Source organism: Macaca fascicularis, chromosome 9, assembly GCF_037993035.2.
Source record: "Macaca fascicularis isolate 582-1 chromosome 9, T2T-MFA8v1.1".
Lineage (NCBI taxonomy): Eukaryota > Metazoa > Chordata > Mammalia > Primates > Cercopithecidae > Macaca > Macaca fascicularis.
In genome coordinates this window covers 62,452,291-62,477,946 of record NC_088383.1, presented here as the reverse complement: position 1 = coordinate 62,477,946, position 25,656 = coordinate 62,452,291, and the positions used below count along the sequence as shown (strand labels likewise).

Here is a 25,656-nt window from a genome sequence, read left to right as displayed (position 1 = left end):
AAATCAACAGCCCTAGATTGGTGAGGAGCAGGGCTAACAGGACCCAGGGAAAGCTGGCTCTTCTCAGCACACCCAGACATCTTGGCTCTGCCTCTGGCTCCTGGGAAATCCACAGCAAGCCTAAGTCTCCACATCCCTATATCGGACTTGCAGAATACTTGCCTTAGCTTTGTCCCAGCACTTTGTGAAGCAGATTCAGAAATGTCTGTGCAATTTAAAGTGTGTCTTTTCAGCAAAAGAGCCAAGCCCGAGGAGACTCAACAAGGGTTTTGGCCAATTAGGCCTGAGAACTGCTGCACATTCTAAGACCATTGATTCATCTTCCTTCTTCTCTGCAAATCCCTGACCCTTGCTCACAGTAGATCAGGTAGGGCTAGACCAAGGGATGGGGGGTGCTCTGTTCCCTCAAAGGCCCCTGGCAGGGAGAGGGGGAAATGCTGAGACCTCAGCTGTGGAGACCTCTCCCAGGATCCCAGGAGCACACAGAAGAGGGGTCTCCTCTATCTGAGAACACAGCCACCCAAGGGCATCCTGGGAAGTGACCTGGCTTGGGCTTGAAGTGACCACCCTGCACCCCCCCATAAATGGCCCAACCAAGAGAAGGAGGACAGGCTGCATTTCCAAGCACCCTCCAGTGTCAGAGCAGGAGAATGAGGGTCTAGCCCAGGGAGTTTTACCAGCAGCCAAAAAGCTTCCTGGGCTTACCTGTGTCTTCAAGTTATCAGCATCCAGGACCCCAATAGTGCCTTGCTTTGTGTAAATATCCTCCAGGAACGAGATCTCACGCCTCTCAGGCAGTTCAGATCTACTTTGGCCAGCTCTGTGCAAGTCTGTCCTAAGATGGGGCTTGACTCTGCCTTCAGGCCCTTCACTCTTCCTTGGAAGGTTTGAAGAGTGGGTCAGCTGCCCCTTCATGGTCCCAGACTGGGCACTGACTGGGGATGGGGAGCAGAACTGCCTCTCACCCTGGTGGAGACTCGAGGGTCCTCCCTGCTGCCCACCACACAGATCAGACCCTTTGGGAGAGGTGGTCCAGCCTCGGGAACACAGCAGGAATGGGTTGAGATCACAGAGAGGGGGTCCTGATAACCCCTCACCATCTGCTGCCCACTCATCACCCTTTCTCTTTGCTTTGGTCTCACGCCGCTCATGGAACCTGCTTAGACTGCTAAGGCAAGGCCCTCCCGGCCGCTCCACTAACTTTTCTTCTGGAATGCTTAGCTCAGAGAGGATGGCTAAGCCCCTGAAAGTCACAGAGGAAGTTCATGAGAAAAGAAAACTCCCATGAAGCCCAAGCCCCACCAGGACTTAGGGACCCTGGGAAAGCCCAATTTTCGAGCGCCCTCCTCAGGACAACTTGGGGGAAAGACACTCCACTCCTCCACGGTGTCCTGTCCTGCACTGGGGACCCCGCCAGGGGGGCGTGGTGGGCGGGGAGTCCTCTTGTCACGCCCTCCTGCCCCCGCCCGCGGTTGGGAGCCTGTCTCTCCGCTCTGCACCGCTAATTGGTCTTGTCAGGTGGCCGGCAGGAGCAGATCCGAGCCGTGTCATCCTCTTAGCGCCCTCACACCACCCGCCGCTCCTACCCCACGCCCCCACCCGCCGCGGCTGCAGTCGCCGCTACCTCCATTGTGTTCTCTGCCCTCCCCGCGGGCCCAGGGCATGCTCTGTGCCCCTGCGCCGGGCCTCGGCGGCGGCAGGAGACACTCCGCGCCGGCGGAGACATGAGGCGTGGCCGGTGGGCCGCCCTGGCCCTGGGGCTGCTGCGCCTCTGCCTGGGTGAGTGGCCGCTGGGCCCCGCTGGCCGCGTGCATGGCAAGGGAGGTGGGCGCCGGCGTCACCCAGGTGGCCACAGGGTCATGGTCCTGGACCACTTCCAGAGTGGGACTCGGGCTGGTGGACGGGAGCGGAGAAATCCTTCCATCTTCCTGGCCCATTCGGTAGTGGGGAGTGGGGTAGCGCAGTAGTGGGGAGCTCCGGGGCGCTTCTCCAGAGCCGGCATCCTAGATCCCCAGGGTTTGGCGTCCGGACCCCCGCTGCTGTCCGCTTGCTGGGAAGCAGAGCTGTAGGCTTGGTGGCAGCTCCAATACTGCGTGGGGCAGGGGATAGTGCCCCGACTCGCGGCGTGACCTTGGCTAGGGCACTGCCCCTCTCTGAGCGCGGGTGCAATCTGCCCATTGATGAAGGAGGGGTTGGATATAGAGCCCACATGCTAGTGTCCCTGACAAGCCCGAGCCCACCGGAGGTGGAGTGGGGGTCAGGGGCATCCTCTGGGCGGCGCCCCAGGGGGGTCCCTCGGTGCACTTGGGTTGGGGAGGCGGAGCGCCCTCCTGCCCAGTAGCGGGACCTGACGCGGGACCGAGCTGGTGTGAAGCTCCCTCCTGGTGTCTGGGTGTCCGTTGTCTGGGTGTCCGTCTGTTCTGTGTTCTTTTCCCAGCTCAGGCCAATTTCGCCCCGCACTTCTTCGACAACGGGGTCGGCAGCACCAACGGAAACATGGCTTTGTTCAGCCTCCCAGAGGACACCCCTGTAGGTGAGTAGCCCTGGCGCCGGCTCCCGATAGGTCTCTCTGAAGGGTGACTCGCATTTCCCTGGACGCAGGGACCAAGCCCGTGATTCACCCAAGCCTATATATGTGCCCAGCGCCAAGTTGCTGCGCAAGGCCGGGGGCTCCTGGTTTTTCTCCGAATTCCCCTAGGCAATGGCGGGAAAGAAGGTCATTGCTGCCATGGCGACTTAAGCCTGGCCAGTCCTGGAGACCAGGGCTCCCGCCCACAGACAGGGTCGCCCTGTGAGGCAGGCCGCTGTAGGAAGTAGGTGATAAGGTGCTGCCCCTTATGGCTGTGTGAACTTGAACAAATGTATTTACCTCCCTGAGCCCCAGGTCTCTAGGCTTTAAAACGGCCGAAGAACATCCAACTTGCTGAGATCTGCAGAGAGAGGGGAGGAGAAAGGGGAGATTTCACACTCCCTCTCCCTCACTTTGTGGGCATTGGGAACCCCGGGAAAATGGAGAGCAGAGCAAAGCAGGCATCTGGCTCAGAAATCCCTGCAGAACCAGGTCCAGGCATCGGGGACAGTGCTGCACTGTGGGTCACCCCTCCTGCCTTAATGGCTGCCTTATGGCCTCTTAAAGGCCTTCATTCCCCTTCCCTATACCCAGGAGTCCCTCAACCTTGGATCCTGAGAGCAGAGTTACTACCAGGCAGGGCAGAACACAGGCACTACAGTTAGGCACAGCAGACCTGCACCTGCTCTGTAACCCGTGTTATAGATTACAATCTGGAAAGTGGCTGATCATCACATCCAACCGCTGTGAAGAATAAACATACAAAGAGGCAAGCAGCCAGCAGGGGTGAGGCCAGCGATGAGCACCCAGTTCAGGGCAGTACCTTTGGTACTGAGTTGAATTGTCACTTTATAAACAGCTGAATCGTTGGTCCTGAGCAGCTGCCACTTTTAGGAAAAAGTTGGGTCTCAGATTCTATGTCTCTCCACTGTGTTTCCTTCCAGGCTCTCATGTATACACCCTGAACGGGACAGACCCAGAGGGAGACCCCATCTCCTACCACATCAGCTTTGACCCCAGCGCTAGAAGTGTCTTTTCTGTTGACCCCACTTTTGGAAACATCACCCTGGTTGAAGAGCTGGACAGAGAGGTATGGGGAGGTGTGGGAAGTGCTGCAGGGCCGCTGCCTGTAGATAGACCTCAGTGGGCTGAAGTTCCCCTAGAGCACTTTGGTTAGAACCTCTCCGTAGAGTAGGGGATGAGGGGGCACACCCCAGGCACATCCAGTCTGTGAGATCTCTGGGCCTCTTCCCATCAGCAGAGTGGGCTTTACTTTCACACTCCTCGTTCACACAGAGTGAAGAGTGGGCTTCTTTAATGAGCACCTGCCAGTCCCGCTAATCTTTTAAACATGTTCCATTAAAAATAAATCTGTTTGCACTTTGAGGTTTCTGAAAGAAACCTCACCAAGTGATTTTTCAAGCCTGTCCTGGGAGAGGTGCTATGCTGCACAGGAACTCAGAGCAGGTCAAGGCTGAAAAGGGTGGTTGGGAGTGAGTCTGAGTTCGGCAGGGCTCCTTCGCTCTACACATTCGTGAACTTGCAGGCGACAGGGCATGGCCTTTTTCAGACCGTACAGCAGCCTAGTGTGTGGCTAACTGGACCTCAGCTGTGGGGATGCTGCCAGTTCTGGTGACAGCCTCCATTAGCTGCAGGCCAGGGTAGAGAAAGGAAAGGGAGGTCTCAGGGACTGCTGTGGGGACACAGCAGTGGAGCCTGACTGTGCTGCCAGTACCCCACTCCCTGGCACCCGCAGGATCTGGCAACCTCTGATACCCCACCCCACTGAGGCCTCACTATATCCTGGGGAGCACTGAGCCACCATGGATGTGAGCCTCTGCAGAGACCTGGAATGTGGAGAGGTGTGGAGAGAGAAGGGGAGAAAAGGGAAAAGAAAGAGGAAAAGTCTTTATGGGACCTTGAGCACACTAAGGTCGGCGTCTCGCCTCACTGTGGCAGGAGAGTATTTTCTGTTGGAGCCCCAACAGACCCTCTGGGTCTCTGAGTTTATAAGAACCCCGGACACAAAAGTCCCAAAATAAGGCCTCAAGCATGGGGGGAGGCAGCTTTCTACTCTGCCAGGCATGCTGTCGCCACCACTCACCCTGCTCCAGGGATCCACTGGCACGCCCAGGCCTCCTCTGATGGGTGCGTGGGGCAGGCAGAGCTCCACCCAGCCACGGGGGTCCTGTGGTGTGTCAGACCCCTGGACACTCACTCAGTCCCTGTGCTTCACAGAGGGAAGATGAGATTGAAGCCATCATCAGCATTTCTGACGGCCTGAATCTGGTGAGTGCATGCCCAAGGCAGTCCCTGGCAGCCTGCAGTATTCAGGCCTGAGAAGGGTGAGGCTAGCATGATTCCTCCCCAAGCCTTCGTGGGGGCTTTTCTGCAAGTTTAAGCCAGGGCCCCGCAAGACTTGCCCAAAGTGCCTGCAGGAGAGGGCTGCAGCAAGGCCAGAGAGGAAGGAAGGAAAAGAAGGAATGGAGAGATCAGGCTCTCCGAGCTGAGCTTCTGATGTGTCTAACCCACATTCCACAGCATCTCCTCAAACTTGCCCTCCCCATCTGCCTCCCTGACCCAGGTCTTGGCCTCCTGCTCAGTCACCTGAGCTGAACACCCCACAGCAACCACTTTCTCTCAGCGATCATCAGTGCTCCCTGGATAACTCAACAAACCCCAGGGGCTCACTGGCCTCCAGGCTCCCCAACCCCAATTGCCTGAAGTTGTCACTACAGAACAGAGTCAGATCTGCCCACTCTGAGGCTCAGAAAGCACTAACAGCTGGCCTCTGCCACTGGCAGGATGAAAACCAAGTTTCGGTCTGGCGTTCCGGGATTCCCCGTTGGGCACCATCTGCCTCGCTGCCTTTTCCCTCACATCCACCCCACCCAGGCCATAATCTAGCCATAAATCTACTTCCATCCTCTCAGCTCACCATGCATTTCACTCCTCTTTGCCTTTGCACATGCAACCCCTTCTTCCCGGCACACCTTTCTACCTCTTTCCTTCTGGCAAACCTGTCTCATAGACTAATTCTCACTCCTCTGAGAAGCCCACCTGCTCTCTGCCACCACAGCCCAGGAACTCTCAACCCCATTGGACGCATTTCCGCAGGCCATGTGTGTGCGCTGGTGCAGTGCAGGGGCCCCGCCCTCTGTGCCTGGCATACTGCTGCTATCACCTTGAGGAGATCATAACGTATCTTTTTAATATGCTGATCTTTGCCCTGATATCCCAGCCACCATGACTACTGCAAAATAATACACCATTAGACTGTCTCCTGCCTTCAGGATGAAACACAATGTTTGGCACTAAGAGGCTGCTTAATGTTTATTGCATTAATGAATAAAAGAAGGAAGGGAGGGAGAGAGAGAAAGGAGGGATGGGCAGGGACGTGTACCTTGGAGTGTTAGAGGTCACTATCCATTCAGCCCTCAGAAGGTCTCATTGCGCTGGCTCTTGACCCCTCTGCCCCTTCTCAGGTGGCCGAAAAAGTCGTGATCCTGGTGACCGATGCCAATGACGAGGCGCCCAGGTTCATCCAGGAGCCTTATGTTGCCCTGGTTCCTGAGGTGAGTGAGTAGCTGCTAGAGTGGCCAATGGTCCCACCCAGGCCCATAGCCTACCCCTGGGGCTGCTCTGTGGCCTGGCCATGGCTCACTGCCCTGTGGAGAACCTCTCTGTCACCACCTACTCCCTCCCACATTCGCTTTTATTCCAAAGGCATGTTCATTTACTTTTTTCCATTATAGTCATAATACATGTTCAGTGTAGACTTGTGAAATACGTAGAAAAGTAAGAGAAATGAGAGTTTCCAAAGTCACCCTCACTTTCTCCAACTTGAGACATTGTTAAATTTTGGTGTATTTCCTTCTAGTCTTTTTGTCATTATAGAGCTTTGTTTTGTTCTGTTCTGTTTTGTTTTGTTTTGTTTTTCTGTTTGTTTGGCATAGTTGTGATTATACTAAACATATGCTTTCTATAACCTATTTGCACTTAAGTTATAACGTAAGCATTTTCCTCATTAATTGTAAAGTTTGGGCAGCTATTGTTTTAATAGCTTCCATCAAGTGAACGGTCTATCATTTACAGAATCATTCCCTGATGTTTGGATATTTAAGGTGCTCTAAATTTTGCTGTCATGGACACATCAACTTCTGAGCATCAATTTTGTTTTTCATTAATTAGGATTCTTTCCTTAAGATACAGTTCAGGATCTGAAATTACTGCATCAAAAGCACACATGCCCATAGGGTGTTGCCAGACTGCTTTTCCAGAAGGCACCTGTTTTCTCCTTCCCTGCAATGGGAGGGTTTTTCTCCCCTGCCCCTTGACAACACTGAATTCTCAAAGTTTAAAATGTTTGCTAATTCAGGCCAGGCGCAGTGGCTCACACCTGTAATCCCAGCACTTTGGGAGGCCGAGATGGACAGATACCCTGAGGTCAGAAGTTTGAGACCATCCTGGCTAACATAGTGAAACCCTGTCTCTACTAAACATACAAAATTAGCCTGGCATGGTGGCGGGCACCTGTAATCCCAGCTACTCAGAAGGCTGAGGCAGGAGAATCGCTTGAACCCAGGAGGGAGAGGTTGCAGTGAGCCAAGATCACACCACTGCACTCCAACCTGGGTAACAAAAGCAAAGCTCCGTCTCAAAAAAAAAAAAAAAAGTTTGCTAATTCAATAGGAGAAAGATATCTCATTCTTGCTCTAAAATGTAGGTACATGGTCCCTGGTGATCCTAAATATGTCTGTGGTTATGAACCATCTCCTCCTTTTTGAATTGCTGTTTCATAGGTAGACCCTTTATCTGTTTGGGGTCTTGGTGTTTTCTTCTCCCTCTCTCCTTGAGTGCATCTCCCAGCCCCTCACCAAGTCTTTTTGCTCAAATTTCCCTTCCCTCTTTCCTGCACCTCCTCTGAGCCCCAGCCCCCATTAGGTGCTCACACACTTAAAAAAATTTTTTTTTATTATTATACTTTAAGTTCTAGGGTACATGTGCACAACGTGCAGGTTTGTTACCTATGTGTACATGTGCCATGTTGGTGTGCTGCACCCATTAACTCATCGTTTACATTAGGTATATCTCCTAATGCTATCCCTCCCCTCCCCCCACCCTACAACAGGCCCCAGTGTGTGATGTTTCCTTTCCTGTGTCCAAGTGTTCTCATTGTTCACTTCCCACCTATGCGTGAGAACATGCAGTGTTTGGTTTTCTGTCCTTGTAATAGTTTGCTGAGAATGATGGTTTCCAGCTTCATCCATGCCCCTACAAAGGACGTGAACTCATCCTTTTTTATGGATGCATAGTATTCCATGGTGTATATGTGCCACATTTTCTTTATCCAGTCTATCATTAATGGGCATTTGGGTTGGTTCCAAGTCTTTGCTATTGTGAATAGTGCTGCAATAAACACACGTGGCTCACACACTTTATCCTCAATTGTTCGCCTCTTTTTGGGGCTTCACTCCCCTGACCCCACTGCTGCATGCCTCTATGCGTCTGTCCCCCTGAGAATGCTGTCACTGTCTCTGACCCTCCCCTGTGGCTGTGACCCCCTTAGGACATACCTGCTGGGAGCAGCATCTTTAAGGTCCATGCAGTGGACAGGGACACAGGCTCTGGAGGGAGTGTCACCTACTTCCTGCAGGTAAGGCGGGACACACAGGACCTAACCTGGGGCTGGGCCAGAGGGGACTCCCGGGTGGCCCCTACCTCCATCACCCAGGCGCTTAGGTCAGTGCCTCTACGATTCCCGAGGAGCACACGAAGGGGTGGCATGGGCTGTAGGGGATGTGAGAGGGACAGAAGCCTTCTTCCCCTGATGGGCCCATCGTGGCTTTCTCTAAGTCAGTCTGTCCCCTCCTTCTTCCCACATCCCCAGGACCCTCAGCCCTCCACATCCCCAGCCCTTTCCCCAGGGACTGCCACATGGGTGGAGAACCCCGTGTAGGCCCAGAATGGTCAATAGAAAAAAAGAGCAGAAGAGACAACACTCAAAAGAGGCAGAGCTCTGATGCCCCTAACAACACAGGCCCAGAAGTCCCCTGGACTGCACGGGTGCTGGAGAGACCCCACCCCTCACCACTCACGTGACCTTCAGCGCATTATCTAACTCTCCCAGCTCAGTTTCCTCGTGTTTCACAGGGGAGAGATAAACACACATCCTTGTTGCATTGTTGTGAAGACTACATACGTGTAAAGCCCCCACTAACAGCACCTGGCACAAGCGCCCGACACTACCCAGCCAGAAGGGCCCCCAGGGATCCCACCAGAGGCTGGTGCTCCCTGCCAGCCTCCTTCAGGCTGCACACCCTCTCCCCCGATGCCAGGCTGCTTGGGACTGCCCCCACAGTCACTTGCTTGGTGTAGGGTTTGAAGGCCCCAGCGTTTCTCTCCTTCACTGTGACTTTTAATCCCTGGCTCCCTCCAGGTTAGATCACTCTGCAGACGTTGCCACCTGCTGGACCCTCCAGGCCAGAGCTTAGCCCAAAGCTTAGCCAAAGAAAATTTGTTTTCCAGCTGAGCAGGAAGAAAAGCAAAGGCCCAAAAGGGAACGTTGTGTTTTTGACTGAGGGTGTGGAAGGGAAAGCCCCAAGTCCTATGAAGGAGAACCTGGGACCAGAAAAGCTGAGCACTCTGAAGCAGGAACCTCAGCCCTGAGGCCCTGTGACAAGGGGCTGTGAGGACTCCCTTCAGAAAGCAGAGTGGGCCTTCCTGGGGCTGGCCTGAGCTCTTGCTGAGGTCCAGCTGGCCCCTAATTCTTATAGAACCTGCACTCCCCATTTGCTGTGGACCGTCACAGCGGTGTGCTGCGCCTCCAGGCTGGGGCCACTCTGGACTACGAGAGGTCCCGGACGCACTACGTCACCGTGGTCGCCAAGGTAACACAGTAGGACAGGAGAGCATCCAGTCTCTCCTCAGCCCTTGGGTTGGAACGGAGTTAGGCTCTGCAGGGGAGTGGGGGCAGTTTGGAAAGCAGGAGACATGATGGGCGTGGGAAAATAGGGAGCAGCTGCTCGGAATCTTTCCTGCCTGGACATATTCTCCAGGGAGGCTGGGATCTGTGGGCTGCGGGACGGCATATGCCTCGTCAAACCTAACAGGCCAGGATCCCCTAGGTAAGACCAGGTGGGATGTCCAAGAGAATGGTGTCCCCCTCACATCCTCAACAACATGGCCTCCAGGCACCTCCATCTTGCTGGCCAGGTTTGCTTACCCACCTCCTCCTCTCTGTGTGCCCAGTCACCCCTTCTGAGCCTCAGTTTCCTCATCTGCCCAGCCGTGAAGCTCAACTAAGTTCCTCATATTTCTGAAGTGGTGGTGTGGGAAACATTGGAAACCAGCAGATGCCCACCAAAGCTTCTTCTCCTGCAAAGAGTGCAAAACCCCACCTGTCCCTCTAGGCCCAGCACTTTCTTTTGCAAGCAGGCCCTTGCTGGTCACAGCCTGGCTTACAGGCCATCCCACTGCAGCCTGTACCCGCAGGCCCGAGTCAGCCTCGCCTGCCCATAGCTGCACGGGCTGGGCTGGGCTGGGTGCACATCTCTGTTATGATGCTCAGTGCAGGGCCCAAGTCTTGCTGTTGTGGGTCCCTGACACTCAGCACAGGCCAAGCACAGAGTAGATCCTCAGGAGGTGCTTGAGGCTTGGTTCCTGGCTGGGAGGGGGAATTTAGCTGTGAATACCCCCTCTCCTGCCACTCACCTGATATGATTTCTCTGGAGAGAGAACTAACCCCATTTGCAAAGGAATGGTGGCACTTTTACATTCCCAACACTCCCGTGAGAGGAGAAGTATCTCTGGGTGACACAGAAGCAAACAGAAACTTGGAGAGGACAGCTGGCCTCGCAGCCATAAGGGGGTAGGAGCCAGGTTCTCATAGTTTCCGTCCAATTCTACATCCCAATTTGCCTTCACTCTCCATCTGTGGCCCCCGATTCTTCCGCAGGATGGCGGTGGGAGGCTTCATGGGGCTGATGTGGTGTTCTCAGCCACCACCACGGTCACGGTCAATGTGGAGGACGTTCAGGACACGGCCCCTGTCTTCGTGGGCACACCCTACTATGGCTATGTGTACGAGGACACCCTTCCGGTGGGTGGCTGTGCCCCTCCACCAGCGTCCCCTCCAGATGCCTCCTGCCCTGACCCTTGTGATTTTAGGGACCCCCTGCTGGAGATGGCTGGGCTGGCCTCGGTCACCCTCCTCACACAGAGGCCAGCTCTGGACTCACCCAGCCTCAGGCCATGAACTGGACCTTTTGCTCCCAACTAGACCATGAGCTCCCCGTGGGCAGAGATCAGGCTGGAGCCTGGCCTCACTAAGCCACAGCTTAAGATCTCTGTGCAATTGAATTGCATTCTCAATTTGCATTTGTCTGATTATACTTTACTTTTCTTTTGGAAACGGAGACTCACTCTGTCACTAGGCTGGAGTGCAGTGGCACGATCTGGGCTCACTGCAACCTCTACCTCCTGGGTTCAAGCAATTCTCTTGCCTCAGCCTCCTGAGTAGTTGGGACTACAGGTGCACACTGCCATGCCCAGCTAATTTTTTGTATTTTTAGTAGAGATGGGGTTTCGCCATGTTGGCCAGGTTCGTCTGGAACTCCTGACCTCCGGTGATCCACCCGCCTTGGCCTCCGAAAGTGCTGGGATTACACGCATGAGCCACTGCGCCAGGCCTAGTATTGACTTTATAAAGCAAAAGGAAACACTTTTTGAGGACCCAGTGGTGGAGACAAGCTCAGAGTGAGGGAGAAAGATGCTGGACTGCCCTGGGTGGGGGCTGCAGGGTGGGCCAGGGTGGGTCCAGGCCATCCCACTGAGGAGCTAAAGGGAGAAGGAGGTGCTGAGGGACAGGGCTCAGGGCAGGCTCCAAGGGAGGAGGCAGCACCTGGGCTGGGTTAAGAAGTAGCCTGGAGTTGACCAGAGAGAAGGGCCTGTGTAGGGGGCTTAAGAGGGGACAGCAGGCAGAAGTCAAGCAGGCCTTATACAGTTGGGGCAGCCCTACCCTAAATCCTTCCAGCAGTACCAAAGGCCCACAAGATAAAATCTTAATTCTGGGACCTTGCATTTGCGATCTGGCCTCTCTCCCGTCTGTCTTTCCCCTCTCCCCTCATGCACGTCAGGGGTGGGATGAAAGCAAAAGATGGAGAGGGCAGTGAGAGTAAGGCTAGAGAGTAGAGAGCAGTAGAGGCAAGGGCTGAGTGTGATGTGTGGGCCAGAAGTTGGTGCAGGAGGCCTGAGAATCCCTGGGAAGCCCAGTTACTGACCCTTACTGGCAAGGAAGAAGCAGGGGCTCAGGTTATCCCTCCAGCCCTGGAGGCCAGTGGGCGCTTAGAGCCCCTGCAGAGGAGAGGAGGGCCATGCTCCACGGCCACACAGAGGCCTGACTCTTTCCTGGGTGGGGGTAGCACCTCCTTTTCATCACGGGGACATTGTTTGGGGAGGGGAGGGTCCCCATGTTGCCCATCAGGCAGCGGCTGCTCCTATTTCCCCGAGGGCTCGGAGGTACTGAAGGTAGTCGCCATGGATGGAGACCGGGGCAAACCCAATCAAATTCTCTACAGCCTTGCGAATGGTGAGTCTGAGCAGCTTTGGGGGCTGCAACTTTGACTCTCTAGGTGACCTGAACAAGGTTCCCCAACCTCTCTAGATCCCAGCTCCCTCGCCTATAGGACCAGGAGTACAAGATATATGGAGAGGAAAGGCTGTGCCCAAGACAAGCAAGTGTCTGTGTTGTGTGCTTCGGCCCCTGCCTGTCATGATATCCAACAGCCAGGAGAGCATGGGCCAGGGGCGCTGAGAGCAACATGGAGGTGCTCACCCACGCTCCTCTCCCCCTGGATATTTGCTCCTTGATGGGAATGCATGGCAATATTTCTCACACTTTTTAAGTGGCTATGTATTTTCCTCATTCTTTTTAAATGTTATCCCACAGCATATAGATGAATTAAATGAATCAAATGCAGTGGTGATGTGGCATCTCCCTAGTGCTAGCCCTATATATGGACAAGAAAAATGAAGTTCAGAGAAGCTAAGTAGGCATCCCAAGTTTCCATCATTGTATTTGAACCTGAGCCTGCTAGCTCCACAGTCTGTGCTCTTCCCACAGCTGGGCAGCAACTGAGCCAGAGGAGCTGTCCCTGGGCTAGGCCAGGGCATTGCACCTGGTGCCTGGTCCCAGACGTGTGCATGTCTATATGCCCCAGCCTTTCTCTAGGACATGCCTGTGCATACTCACCTTCCAGCAGCTCACATGTGGGCAAACCTGCCAGCCTCCTTTCCCCAGCCTCACAGGACCTCAGCTGCCTTCCCTCCCATCACCACTGCAAACCTTTACCCAGTCCCTTAGCACCCACCCCATCTCCTGCCCGTCCCACTCCACACCCTCCCTCTCCTCTCTTTATTCCCTCCCTCCTATCCCTTCTTTCCCCACTCCCCTTCCATGACCCTGTCTCACTGTATGTCCTCCTGATTCCTTTCTCTTTTCTTCACACGCACACACACACACAAACACACACGTGCACACATGCACACAGGCACACATATTATTATGCATAAGAGAAGGGATGCAGTATGGAACCTGGGAGCTGGACAGAATTGAGTTCAAGTCCCTGATCTGCACTAACTGTGTAGCCTTAGACAAGTTACTAAGCCCCTCTGAAACTGTTTCCATGTTGACAAGACACAGATGACAGGATTTCATTCTATGAAGACTTCGCTAGGCAATGCAGGAGGAGCCTGCGGCATGACTCCCCTGCGCCTCCCTGTGGTCCTGTGCAGAACTTCAGGGTGCATCTCTCTGTGACAGGGAGCGATGGAGCCTTTGAAATTAATGAGACATCTGGAGCCATCTCCATCACTCAGAGCCCGGCCCAGCTGCAGAGAGAGGTGTATGAGCTGCATGTACAGGTACCCTCCCTCTAGCTTTGTCTTCCCTGCCCACCTTTGACCCTGGAAGGCTATAAAGGTGATGAGACCCAGGCCCTCTTTCCTGGCACCCATAGTCTGGGGAGTGGGCTAGATGTTGTTCTAAAAAGCACCTGCGCCAGACATGAACTCACAAACAGGGAGTCACAGAAAGGCAGGAGAAGGTGCAACTGAAGCAGCAATGCCTGAGCGTGGGTGGGATCCTGCAGGTGCATGCTGCCAGAGATTGGCACTGGGTGGGTCAGGGTGGAGTGAAAGCATTCCAAGCCAGGAAAGTGCAGCAAGCCCAGGCTGGAGGGGAGAGCACTGATATATTGGGGGAACAACAAGGAGTCAGGTGAGGCCAGAGCAGAGAAGCATGGGCAGCCTGGAGAAGGAGGAAAGGTGGACTCCCAGGCTGGGGTCAGAGGAGCAAAGGTCCTGAATGGGAGGTATGGATCTGTCGCTAGAGCTGGGCATGTGACCTGTGAAGTCACACAGGGACTATACTTAGGAGGATCCCACACTAAGCTTAATGCTCGCTGTTTGCTGTCTTGGAATTCTTAATAATTTCACCAAGGGACCCTATATTTTTATTTTTCACTGGGCTTGCAAATTATGTAGCTTGTCCTACTCAAGAGCAATAAGGAGCCATTGGAAGGTTTTCAGCAGGATTACAGTCACTTGGAAAGTTCACTTGGCTACTCACCAGACCAGTGGGGTTCCCACATTTGGAGAGTTGGGCCAACCAAGATTTTCAGGATCCACTCCTGGGCATAGGAATTCAGTGTGTTTGGGGCAAACCCAGAAATCTGCATATTATAAGCACCCAGGTAATTCTGGCACCAGTCCCAGCCAGAATTTGAGGACTCTGGTCTCAACTTGGGTTCAGAGGGAACTGGATGAGAGGTAGAGCCATTGGCCAAGGTAACAGAGGAAGAGAGCCTGTGAGGCTGAGGGGAGGTGGGATGGAAGAAAGGGACAAATTGAAAAGTATGCATGAGGCAGATTGCACAGAAAGAGGAAACTGGCGGATCTTGAGGGAAAGGGATGGGAGAGGGGTAGATGAAGCCCAGGTGGTCCCGTGCCATCAGCAGTACAGGACAGCACACAAGTGAAGTAAGTGAGGAAGGATGCATTTGAATGCTTGAGGGACATGCAAGTTCAAACATCGAAACTTGGGCACACAGGTTTGGAATTGTGGGAGAGAATGTCAACCTACAGGTAGCTGTGGAAGGCATGGGAGGGAATAAAAGCACCCAGAGGAAGAAGAAGAGAGAGAACAATCGACCAAGCACAGCTGTGGAAGCTGTGTGAAGAGACTGAGAGTGAGGAGGAGGAGAGGGGCAGGTAAAGGAAACTCAGGAGGGATCAGAGAGGTTGAGGAGATGATGTAGAGAGCAGAGTCATATTGCTGCGAGAATAGAGCACTTGAGAAGGAGAAAGAGTAGCAGTGCCAGATGCAGTGTGGAAGTCAGAGTGAAGTATCTGAATGAGGGGTGGGGTGAGAAACAAGAGGGATAGCAGTGAAAGTGTGAAGGAGTGGAGTACAGGGATGGTTATTTTAGGATACATAAGACCAGAGCATGCTTACAGAACAAGGGAAAGGAGGTCCTGAAGAGGTTTGTAGGATATCTGCCACGTGGTTCACAAGGTGCCTATGGGCTGTTGGCCCTAGCTTTGTAGGCTGTATTAGTTATCAGTTGTGTAACTACCCCGAACTTAGCGGCTTAAAACAATACACATTCATGTCTCATAGTTTCTGTGGTTCAAGACTCCAGGCTTAGCTTGGCTGGGTCCTTGGTCTCCAGGACCCTCACATGGTTGCAATCAGATTGTCAGCCAGGACTGGGGTCTCATCTGCAGACTTGACTGGGAAAGGATTGATTTCCATGCCCACCCAATTATTGGCAAAACTCAGTTCCCTGTGGGCTGTTGGACTAAGAGCTTCAGCTCCTTGCTGGCTGTTGGCTAGAGGTCACCATTAGTCTCTGTCAACCACAGCTGCCTGCTTCATCAAAACCGGCAAGAGAGAGTTCACAAGACAGAAATTGCAATCTCTTATCATTTAATCATGAAGTGATAGCTTGCCATCTTTGTCATATGTTATCAGTTAGATCTAAGTTGCTAAGCTAGGACACACTGAAACAGCGGGGATTATACATTCTACAAGGGAGGTAGGACCTGGACCATCTGAAGGGTCCACCTGCCACACAGGCCATAGCCACTTGTGCCCGTCCCAGGTGACTGAGATGAGCCCTGTGGGGAGCCCAGTTGCCCAGGCCACTGTCCCAGTCACCATCAGGATTGTGGACCTCAACAACCACCCGCCAACATTCTATGGAGAGAGTGGACCCCAAAACAGGTTTGAGCTGTCCATGAATGAGCACCCGCCCCAGGGAGAGATCCTGCGGGGCCTCAAGATCACCGTCAATGACTCCGACCAGGTATGTGGTCCTGCCCCCGACTCTGCTTTCCCACAAACGGTATGGAGCCAGGGTCCCAAAGCTAAGTGGGTCTGCATCAAACTGCCCTGCGTATGTAGCAGGGGCCAGGTGGGCCACAAAATGAATGAAACAGGAAGTTGTAACCAAGGGGGAGAGGAGGGAGAGTAACAAATCAAAGACTATCTGCTTAGCCTAAAGGCACTCACAGTCCATTCAGAAGGAAAAGTCAGATGCAGAAACTCTCTTAATAATATCTCCCAAGGTTAAGGGCGCGTGAAGACTTCTATATAGTATGAATATAAATTTCTATCATCATTCATCTTCCTTGTTTCCACTCTCCAAATTCTCTAGGGAGCCAATGCCAAATTCAACTTGCAGCTGGTGGGGCCCAGGGGCATCTTCCGAGTGGTTCCACAGACAGTCCTGAATGAAGCCCAAGTCACGATCATTGTGGAGAACTCAGCTGCCATTGACTTTGAAAAGTCTAAAGTATTAACCTTCAAGGTAGGTGGTGCCCTGAATTCACTGCCCTGAATGGGAGGGTCCCAGGAATTCATACCAGCATCTTGGTTCATTCCTGAGGGGGTCTCTTGTTACTCTCTGCCCTTCCTGGCCCTACTCTTTTCTTCTCCAACCCTCTGCCCCTCCTGCAGATTGCTCACAGCCTCAGCCTCACTGAGCTTCCTGGTTTCCACACCACAACCAGCCCCAGGAATGCAGGTGGTGGTGTGGGATCAAAGGATAACTACCAGTATAATTTGCCGTGTTAATAGATTGAATGAACTATTTTATTATCACGATAGATGTTTTATCTTATGCCTTGACATTTGTCATCTCTTCTGATAACAATCTTAGCTGAAAAGGAAAAAAATACTTCTGTGATATCATTTGTAATTACGTAAAATCATAAATGTATTATGAAATGCATATTATATATGAACATTACTTTCCTATTATATTGTATATTATATATGAAAATATATAATATGTTAATAGGAAAAGTAAATACTTCATTGACACTATTAAAATTATCTTATTTATAATTATACACATATATGCACACTCTCCTATAGCCTGCATCATGCTTAAAAGTGAAATACTATTATAAAAGCAATCCATGAAATTAGGAAAAAAACACGGATGCCTGCTAACACCACCATTATTTAGCACAATTCCTGAAATAACATTGTTCCTGGATAAGGAAAGGAAATAAGAAGTTCAAACTTTAGAAAGGAGGAGACAAGACAGTCATTATTTGCAGGTGATGATTTCTTGCTTAGAGAATCTGAGAGAAAAGCCAAAAAAAAAAAAAAAAAAAAACAACTCTTGGAAACTCAGCCACATGGCTGATTACAAAGTTAATGCACAAAATCCAGTAGTTTTCCTACATACAAAAAATAATAAGAAAATATGGGATAAAAATTATCTTTTACAATAACAACCAACACATAAAATTTATAGGAGTTACCACAAGAAATATGCATCATGCAATGATGAAAAATGCTAAATTTTACAAAGAGGCATAAAGAAAGAGATGTAAAGGCACACCTTGTTTAAAAAGTTCAAATTCTCCTTAGGTTAATAAAGAATTTGGTTGGGCATGGTGGCTCACGCCTGTAATCTCAGCACTTTGGGAGGCTGAGGGGGGCAGATCACTTGAGCCCAAGAGTTCGAGATCAGCCTGGGCAACAAGGCAAAACCCCATCTTTACAAAAACTGCAAAAATTAGCCAGGCATTGTGGCGCATGCCTGTAGTTTCAGCTACTCAGAAGGCTGAGATGGGAGGATGGCTTGAGCCTGGGAGACAGAGGTTGCATGAGCTGAGATAGCACAACTGCACTCCAGCCTAGGCAATAGAGCCAGGACTCGTTTTCTTTGTTTTGTTTTCGAGACAAGAGTCTCACTCTTTCTCCCAGGTTGGAGTGCAGTGGCGCGATATTGGCTCACTGCAACCTCCGCCTCCCAGGTTCAAGTGATTCTCGTGCCTCAGCCTCCTGAGTCACTGGGATTACAGGCACACACCATCATGCCGGCTAATTTTTTGTATTTTTAGTAGAGATGGGGTTTCACCATGTTAGCCAGGCTGGTCTCGAACTCCCGACCTCAGGTGATCCACCTGCCTCAGCTTCCCAGAGTGTTAGGATTACAGGCGTGAGCCACCGTGCCTGACCCGTTTTTTTGTTTGTTTGTTTTTATTTATTTTTAAAAAGAATTTAGTGTCCCCAATTAACTCTTCCCTGGAATTTCATTTGGACAGGTGGCAACAAGGCTTGACAAAATGAAACTGGTTTTTATATGGGGCAATAAACTTATGAGAATAGTTAAGACAACTGGAACTGGAAAGGATATGCAACTCAGTGGAACAAAATAAACTGACCCCAATACAGATGGGAATGATAAGAAAGCTGGCATTACAAGCCAATTGATGGAGTAGGGGGTGATGCCAGGCCTTAGAGGTGACCCTTGCATGAGTAGCTAGTCGGCAGCTGCGAGGAAGATTGGGAGACATGGCAGATAGATGCCAGATCAGTCCTGAGGAGATGAGGTGGGAAGGCCCTCCACAGGGTGAGTGCCCACCCAGACAAGTCCTCATTTTCCTCCCTTCCCAGCTCCTGGCTGTTGAAGTGAACACCCCGGAGAAGTTCAGTTCCACAGCGGATGTTGTGATCCAGCTCCTGGACACCAATGACAATGTCCCCAAGTTCGACTCCCTCTACTACGTTGCCAGGATTCCTGAGAATGCCCCAGGGGGTTCCAGCGTGGTGGCTGTCACAGTGGGTTGGGAACTGGCCCAGGGACTGGGTGGGATAGGAGGCCTTGTGAAGCCAGACAAATCTGGAAGGTCATTCCAGTTTGAGTGGCAGAGCCCACACTCATTAGCTGTCCTTGGACAAGCTACTTGCCCTCTCTTAGCCTCAGTTTCTTCATCCATACAATGGGTATTACAACACCTCACAGAATGCAATGAGGATATGCATGTAAACAATAATTACAGGGCATGGGACCCATCCCCTCTTCCTCATTTATAAAGGAGGGATGAATGTTTTCCAGATCTAAATCTCTTGGCTGTTTCAATACTTAAAGCTTCTTGGAGGAAAACTAGGACTCCCGGGCAGGTCTCTCCATCAGTTTTTCCCCAGTTGGGCAAACCTCAAATCCCCTTGCTTTGTGGTTGAAAGCAACCCTCAGGGCATGGGAGCTGCCAACATACCCTGACAAAGAGGCGAGTGCCACCTGGGGCTCTTTCTCTTCCAGGCTGTGGATCCAGACACAGGACCCTGGGGTGAAGTGAAATATTCCATCTACGGGACTGGGGCAGACCTGTAAGTAGATCCAGAATCCAGGACAGGGACTTGGGCAAGGGGGTTGGAAGGCTGAGGGTGGAGGAGGTCTGTGGCAGAGGCAGGAGGGGCCTGGGAGGGACAGGAGCCTGGGTGAAGAGGAGTGGAGAGAGGCAGTGGAAAGCTGAGGCAGAGGGTGAGGAAGGTCAGGGCCCAGAGCCTCAGGAGCCAGGCAAGCAGGGCTGGCTGGGGAAGGAGCAGGCCATAGGAAGAAAGAAAGACTATAAATGGAGTTGTTAAGCTGGATAGTGACAGATAGGTGAGTGCACGGGTGGATCTACCTCACTTAGACTGCAAGGATAGGAGGGAGCAGGTGGGATACTTTGGAGGAGCTGCATGACACCTCACTGCTGCTTCGGGAGGCAGCTCATTGTTGCAGGCATGTGCGTATATGCACATATGTGTGTATGCGTGCACACCCATGCCTATGTGCTCTGCCTGGCAGCTTCCTGATCCACCCATCCACTGGGCTTATCTACACCCAGCCCTGGGCTAGCCTGGATGCTGAGGCCACTGCCAGGTACAACTTCTATGTGAAGGCAGAGGACATGGAGGGCAAGTACAGCGTAGCTGAGGTGTTTATCACACTGCTGGATGTCAATGACCACCCCCCTCAGTTTGGAAAGAGCGTTCAGAAGAAGACGATGGTGCTAGGGACCCCAGTGAAAATTGAGGTGAGTTTCAGAGGCAGCTGAGCTCCCCTAAAAGCCTGGGTCCAGCAGCTGCAAGAGATACTGGGGCATAAGAATTTCATTGAAGATAAAATGTATTGGCTTCCCACCATGGACAAGGGACTTTAAGACATTTTATGTATCCCCATCCCCACCTCAACACGGAATTCAACTCTGAGAAGGAAGACGTTGCTACTCAATAAATGAAAAAAGGCCGGGCGCGGTGGCTCAAGCCTGTAATCCCAGCACTTTGGGAGGCCGAGACGGGCGGATCACGAGGTCAGGAGATCGAGACCATCCTGGCTAACACGGTGAAACCCCGTCTCTACTAAAAAATACAAAAAACTAGCCGGGCGCGGTGGCGGGCGCCTGTAGTCCCAACTACTCGGGAGGCTGAGGCAGGAGAATGGCGTGAACCCGGGAGGCGGAGCTTGCAGTGAGCTGAGATCCGGCCACTGCACTCCAGCCTGGGCGGCAGAGCGAGACTCCGTCTCAAAAAAAAAAAAAAAAAAAAAAAAATAAATGAAAAAAACAGGCCATGTGGATTAAGTGTTTGGCTTGCCTTCACATAGCTGGTCTGCCTGCTTTCGAAAGAGTGGTTTTCTCACTGCACTTTGTCATCTTGCCAATGTGGCAAAAAGGATGAACTCTGAAACCCAGCAGACTTGACTTTGAATCCTGACTCCCTTTCTTATACCTCTGTATCCATGGACAAGCCACTTTGCATCTAAGCTTTCATTTCTGCATCCGTAATCTGGATTCACCAATATTTGCTTCCTAGTCTTGTTCTGAGAATGGAACTGGGTAGCACATGTGTAAGGCCTACGTAGACCCTGGCTTATAGGAGGGCACGCATTCTATTCCTTTCCCAACTCAATCCTCTCAAAATAGGATCAGGACCATTTCCCATCAACCCAGCAAGCCCCATACGACATGCTGATTTAGCCAGTGTACACAAGGATGGTCCCTAAAGCTCAGCTCTGTCTGTTTCTCCCTGTGCACAGGCCATAGATGAGGATGCAGAGGAACCTAACAACCTGGTGGATTATTCCATCACCCATGCAGAGCCGGCCAATGTGTTTGACATCAATGCCCACACGGGGGAGATCTGGCTCAAGAATTCCATCCGCTCCCTGGATGCCCTGCACAACATCACACCTGGAAGGGACTGTATATGGTCCCTAGAGGTGCAGGCCAAGGACCGGGGCTCCCCATCCTTCAGCACCACAGCCTTACTCAAGATTGACATCACAGATGCTGAGGTGAGTACAAAGCCATGGTCAGGAAAAAGGGGTCTGAGGGCCAGCTCCGACCTCTCTGCAACGTGGGCAGACAGAGAAGGACCATCTCCAGGCTTCCTTCAAAAGACACTCAGTGTTATCAAAGGCAGCCTGTGCCATCAAACACAGGCTTTGGAAGGGGGCTGAGCTTCTAGTTTAATACTTATTAATGGTGTGACTTTGGGCTTTGCTAAGCCTCTGTTACCTTTCCTGTGAAACGGAGGTAACGATGGCTTCTTCACATGGGTGTTGAAAAGCAGAGTGAAATCATTATGTGTAGCTCTCAGCTCAGTGTCTGGCAGAAAAGTAGCCACTTAAGAGGTTTCTGATATATCTGGGCAAATGGGCCCCCCAGCCTTTGCCACAATCAAAGGCAGGTGATCTCTTACTATCTCAAGGACAGAGTCCAGCTAAAGCAGGAGTTCTGAATCCAAAAGAGGCTGTTCGCATTGCAGTCTGTCTGAGCTTATTGTACTAGAGAGTGGTCTGCACCATGCTGTGTCTGCGTGCATTTTTCTGGAGAGCTGCATGCATCATGCTCTCTCTGGGTCCATTTTCCTGGACAAAAGCCCATAGTGCCTATCAGATTCTCAAAGGGACTCCTGACTCCAGAAAGTTTAAAAACCATTAGGCTTAAGGAAGCACAAGCCTACTCTGTACTCCAAGGACCAGGTGGGAACTGCTGAGTGCAGGGGCTGGCTCTCTCTTTCAGACCCTTTCCCGGAGCCCCATGGCTGCCTTCCTGATACAGACCAAGGACAACCCCATGAAGGCCGTGGGTGTGCTGGCCGGCACCATGGCCACCGTCGTGGCCATCACTGTCCTCATCTCTACCGCCACCTTCTGGCGCAACAAGAAGTCTAACAAGGTCCTGCCAGTGCGGCGGGTGGTCCGCAAGCGGCCCAGCCCTGCGCCCCGCACCATCCGCATCGAGTGGCTCAAGTCCAAGAGCGCCAAAGCCGCTACCAAGTTCATGCTCAAAGAGAAACCTCCCAATGAGAACTGCAACAACAACAGCCCAGAAAGCTCCCTGCCCCCGAGAGCTCCAGCTCTCCCTCCACCACCCAGCGTCGCGCCCAGCACTGGCGCAGCCCACTGGACCGTGCCTACTGTCTCTGGCTCTCTCACCCCCCAGCCGACCCAACCCCCACCAAAACCCAAAACTATGGGAAGCCCCATCCAGTCAACTCTGATCTCTGAGCTCAAGCAAAAGTTTGAGAAGAAGAGTGTGCACAACAAAGCTTACTTCTAGTGCATGCCCTATGGTCCCCACTCTTTCCTCCACCCCTGACCCACACCACCCTGCTGCTCAGACAATGCTGCCCTTCCTCTCCTCCTTAAGGTCACCCCTGTTTTTTACAATGGTGTAATCCCCACTGTCCTCATCTCTACCTCCACCTTCTGGCACAACAAGAAGTTGCGCTGTGACAGGGCTCTGGTCAGGGCCTTGGGCAAGACATTGGGCTATAGGATGCAATTGGCAAATACTTCCCCATTACTCAAATCCTTGGCACTGCTACAATGCTCCCCATTCTTCAGGGCTGGGAATTGATGAGAAGACAGCTCTATATGTCTTCTACTCACCAACCCCAGACCTCACAGTCCCTCAGGTCCTACTGGGAGCTCATCATCCTTAGTCAAGCAGCAGGGCCCTGGCCATGTGGAGCAACGTGGACTGGAATCTGGATCCTGATGCCTGCAGCTGACAGCAGAGCAGGAAAAAGAGGCTTAGCATTGTTTCAGGCTGGAGGTCAGCGAACCTCGTGAGCTATAGGAAAGCAAATGTAGGTAAGGGGAGGGCAAATGTGTGCTGAAAACACACTGACTGCGGGACTGTGCTGGGATGCATTTGGAAAGATAGAGCATTCTGTCTGGGCAGAGACTGTGGTCCCTGGTATGCCCATGTGGGACAAGGGACACAGAGGTGGAAGACGGGCCTTGCCAAGAGTGAGGGCAGATGTCTCCAGCCAGAACTGCCATGAACCCAAAATTGTCAAAGCTGGAGTTATCGAGGTAGCCCTAAAGGCATCTAGAAGAGCATCAGGGCCCCTCTCTGAGGAGCTGCCCTACCGGCCATCCTTGAAGAGACAATTCAGGGCAGTCGATGAATATCAGGGCTGAGATGCGGGGAGACTTCCATTTTTATCCAGCTCTTCTGCTCACATCACGTGACCTTGGGAAAGCTGTTTAAAGTCACTGATCATCTTCTTCCTCATCTGTAAATGAAGAGAGAAAGCCCTGTCTGCCTCACTTGCAAGTCTAGGGTGAGGATTGAAGAAAATGGTGGTGATGAGGGCTTTAACCAAAGAGGCATGAATGCAAAGTATTTTTCTGCAGCCCAGTTCTCTGGGTGCAGCTCTTGCAGAAAGTATTAGGAGCCTCACAGCTACTCTGCCAAGCGCCCCAGCAGGCACTGTGCTGGGCTTAGGAGCTACCACTGGATGATGTCATTGCCGTGACTCACACACCTCTCCTTCCATTCTTCCCTCACCCCATCCCCACTGTGGTCCTGGCCAGCTACTGTCAGAGAGAACCAGAGCTCCAAGTCTCCAGTTTGCCAAGATGAAGAAAATGAGTTCCCAAGAACGGAATGCTTTGCCTGAGGCCACACAACAGGCTGATAGCAAGGATCTGGTCTAGCCAGGGCAGACCTCATCAGCTTGTGACAACCTTCCCCAGGACAGAAGTCGTACCAGGCCTCTGGGATTAATACAAAGAGGTTGTGCCCTGCTTTAAGGAACCTGCTATCAGGAAATCTAGATGTGTGCACAGAGAGAGAAAAGTAGAACAGTCTGCATTTGACTCCACTCACTAACAACCCCTCTAGAATACAGTGATGATTTTATTTAAAGAGATTGTATGCACATGTGGCTTTCCTGATTTCTGAGTCTATTTGGAGGTGTTACTGAGATGTGCCAGTGTGCAGAATCCTTGCTGGAGTTTCTATAGTCCCTGGCTTGAACGGTATTAAGTAAGAGGTGGACTCTAGCAATCCAGGAGCCCAGAATGAGCAAACAGGTACTTTCCAGCCCGTGTTTCAGGAGAGGGCTGTGCTGGATCATGCTTGGCCTCCACAGGGAATACAGCATCCTTAAAGCTTGCGTGCAATCAACCTCTTTTATAAATGGAAAATAAAGTCTGTTACCCAAAGGCCATGCTGATCCCCTGCTCCCTGCTTTCATTTGTGTTTGCTGACCTGTGGAGACCAGTCTTACTGACACACAGCCAAGCTCAACTTGCTTCCTGGCTCCTTCAGCAGGTGGATCCATTCTTTCACCCCAGATCTGACTCTAAAGAAGGCTGAAAAGTTTTGTCCAAATTGCCATGCATATATCTTGAATAGGACATTTGTGGGCCTTGTCTACTGGACTTTTCTCCCAAACAGGACAAGCCCAGGCAGGGCTGCATGGAGAGGAATGGAACCTGGAGCTAAAATTAATTGCCCACTCTCCCACCCTACCAGTGCAGCCCAGCAAGGGCAGGAATTGGGAGGCCTAGGGTGGGCGTGAAAGCTTGGGAAGCACTGTCATCTCTCAGACAGGGGTCATAAAGACCTCTGGACTGGAAGCTCAGGCTTGCAAGTGGATCCGAGACCGAGAGTATTCTCTTGGACAACCCCAGGAACTTGAACCAAGGCAGAGCCAATCTTGCAAACTGGCCACAGATGGGGAAATGCCCAGTAGCCAGCATGAGCCACACTGGGAAAGAGGAGGAGGGTGCAGCCAAACCTAAGGCACCCGCAAATGTGGTCAGCACTGGAGGAGGCCCTGCCAGTGGGGTGAGGCCAGTCAAGTCCCTGTGTTACGAATGGTGGGCCACGGGGCTGCCTGCTCAGTCCCAGTAGGACAAGCAGAGTTCCAGGCTGGCACCATGGTAGGCCTCCAGGGAAAGAGCGGGGAGGCAGGAAAGGCACACTGGGCAGGCTTGCCCATTCCTGGCCCTAAGAATGGAGCTGTAGCCTCATGGACAATAAACAGATGTGACTCCAAGGACTCTGTAGAGTCATTTTCCTCCTGCGCCTGAGCTCAGATATTCCGATCACATGATATAACAAAGAGCTTTACACTTTGACAGCCGTAGGTCTGAATTCTGGTTCTGCCATTAATTGTGACTTTGGGCAAGAGGTCAAGTCTCTCTGGGCCTCACTTTCCTCAATAACACAGGTGCAAAGTATGGTTGCAGAGAGGATGACAAGAGCTAATACATGTAAAGTGCCTAGCACCAGCTTTGTACCTACTCACACAAGCTCAGTAGACACTTGCTGTGACTGTGGCCCACATGCTAGAACACCATGTCTTGAAAGAGAGGACCCCCTCCATGCATCCTCACCCCCTGGGATGTTTCCACCCACCTATAGGTCCAGAAGCTTTTACTTCATGCTAGGAGAAGGGAGGAGAGTGGGTCTGGAGGGAAGTGGAGAACAGGGCA

The 25,656-nt window shown here is 52.1% G+C and overlaps 1 protein-coding gene across 3 annotated transcripts; it reads left to right on the top strand.

The window, feature by feature from the left end:
• Window positions 1-1,610: 1,610 nt before the first annotated feature.
• On the top strand, window positions 1,611-25,217 carry CDHR1 (cadherin related family member 1). 3 transcript variants are annotated; one of them, XR_012417267.1, is made up of 17 exons: window positions 1,611-1,779; window positions 2,438-2,533; window positions 3,514-3,659; window positions 4,808-4,858; window positions 6,055-6,144; window positions 8,139-8,225; window positions 9,346-9,459; window positions 10,527-10,670; window positions 12,080-12,158; window positions 13,392-13,492; window positions 15,733-15,936; window positions 16,288-16,440; window positions 18,546-18,637; window positions 19,192-19,259; window positions 19,723-19,951; window positions 20,953-21,210; window positions 21,941-25,217. XR_012417267.1 is itself a non-coding variant. In XM_005565273.4 (17 exons), the coding sequence occupies exons 1-17, from the start codon at window positions 1,725-1,727 to the stop codon at window positions 22,478-22,480; spliced, it is 2,580 nt and encodes an 859-aa protein (XP_005565330.3). In that variant the 5' UTR covers window positions 1,611-1,724; the 3' UTR covers window positions 22,481-25,217. The 3 variants fall into 3 exon arrangements, 2 of the variants coding, with proteins under 2 accessions (XP_005565330.3, XP_045255900.2); XM_005565273.4 differs by having other exon boundaries at window positions 18,546-18,710; XM_045399965.2 differs by lacking the exon at window positions 18,546-18,637.
• Window positions 25,218-25,656: the final 439 nt, after the last annotated feature.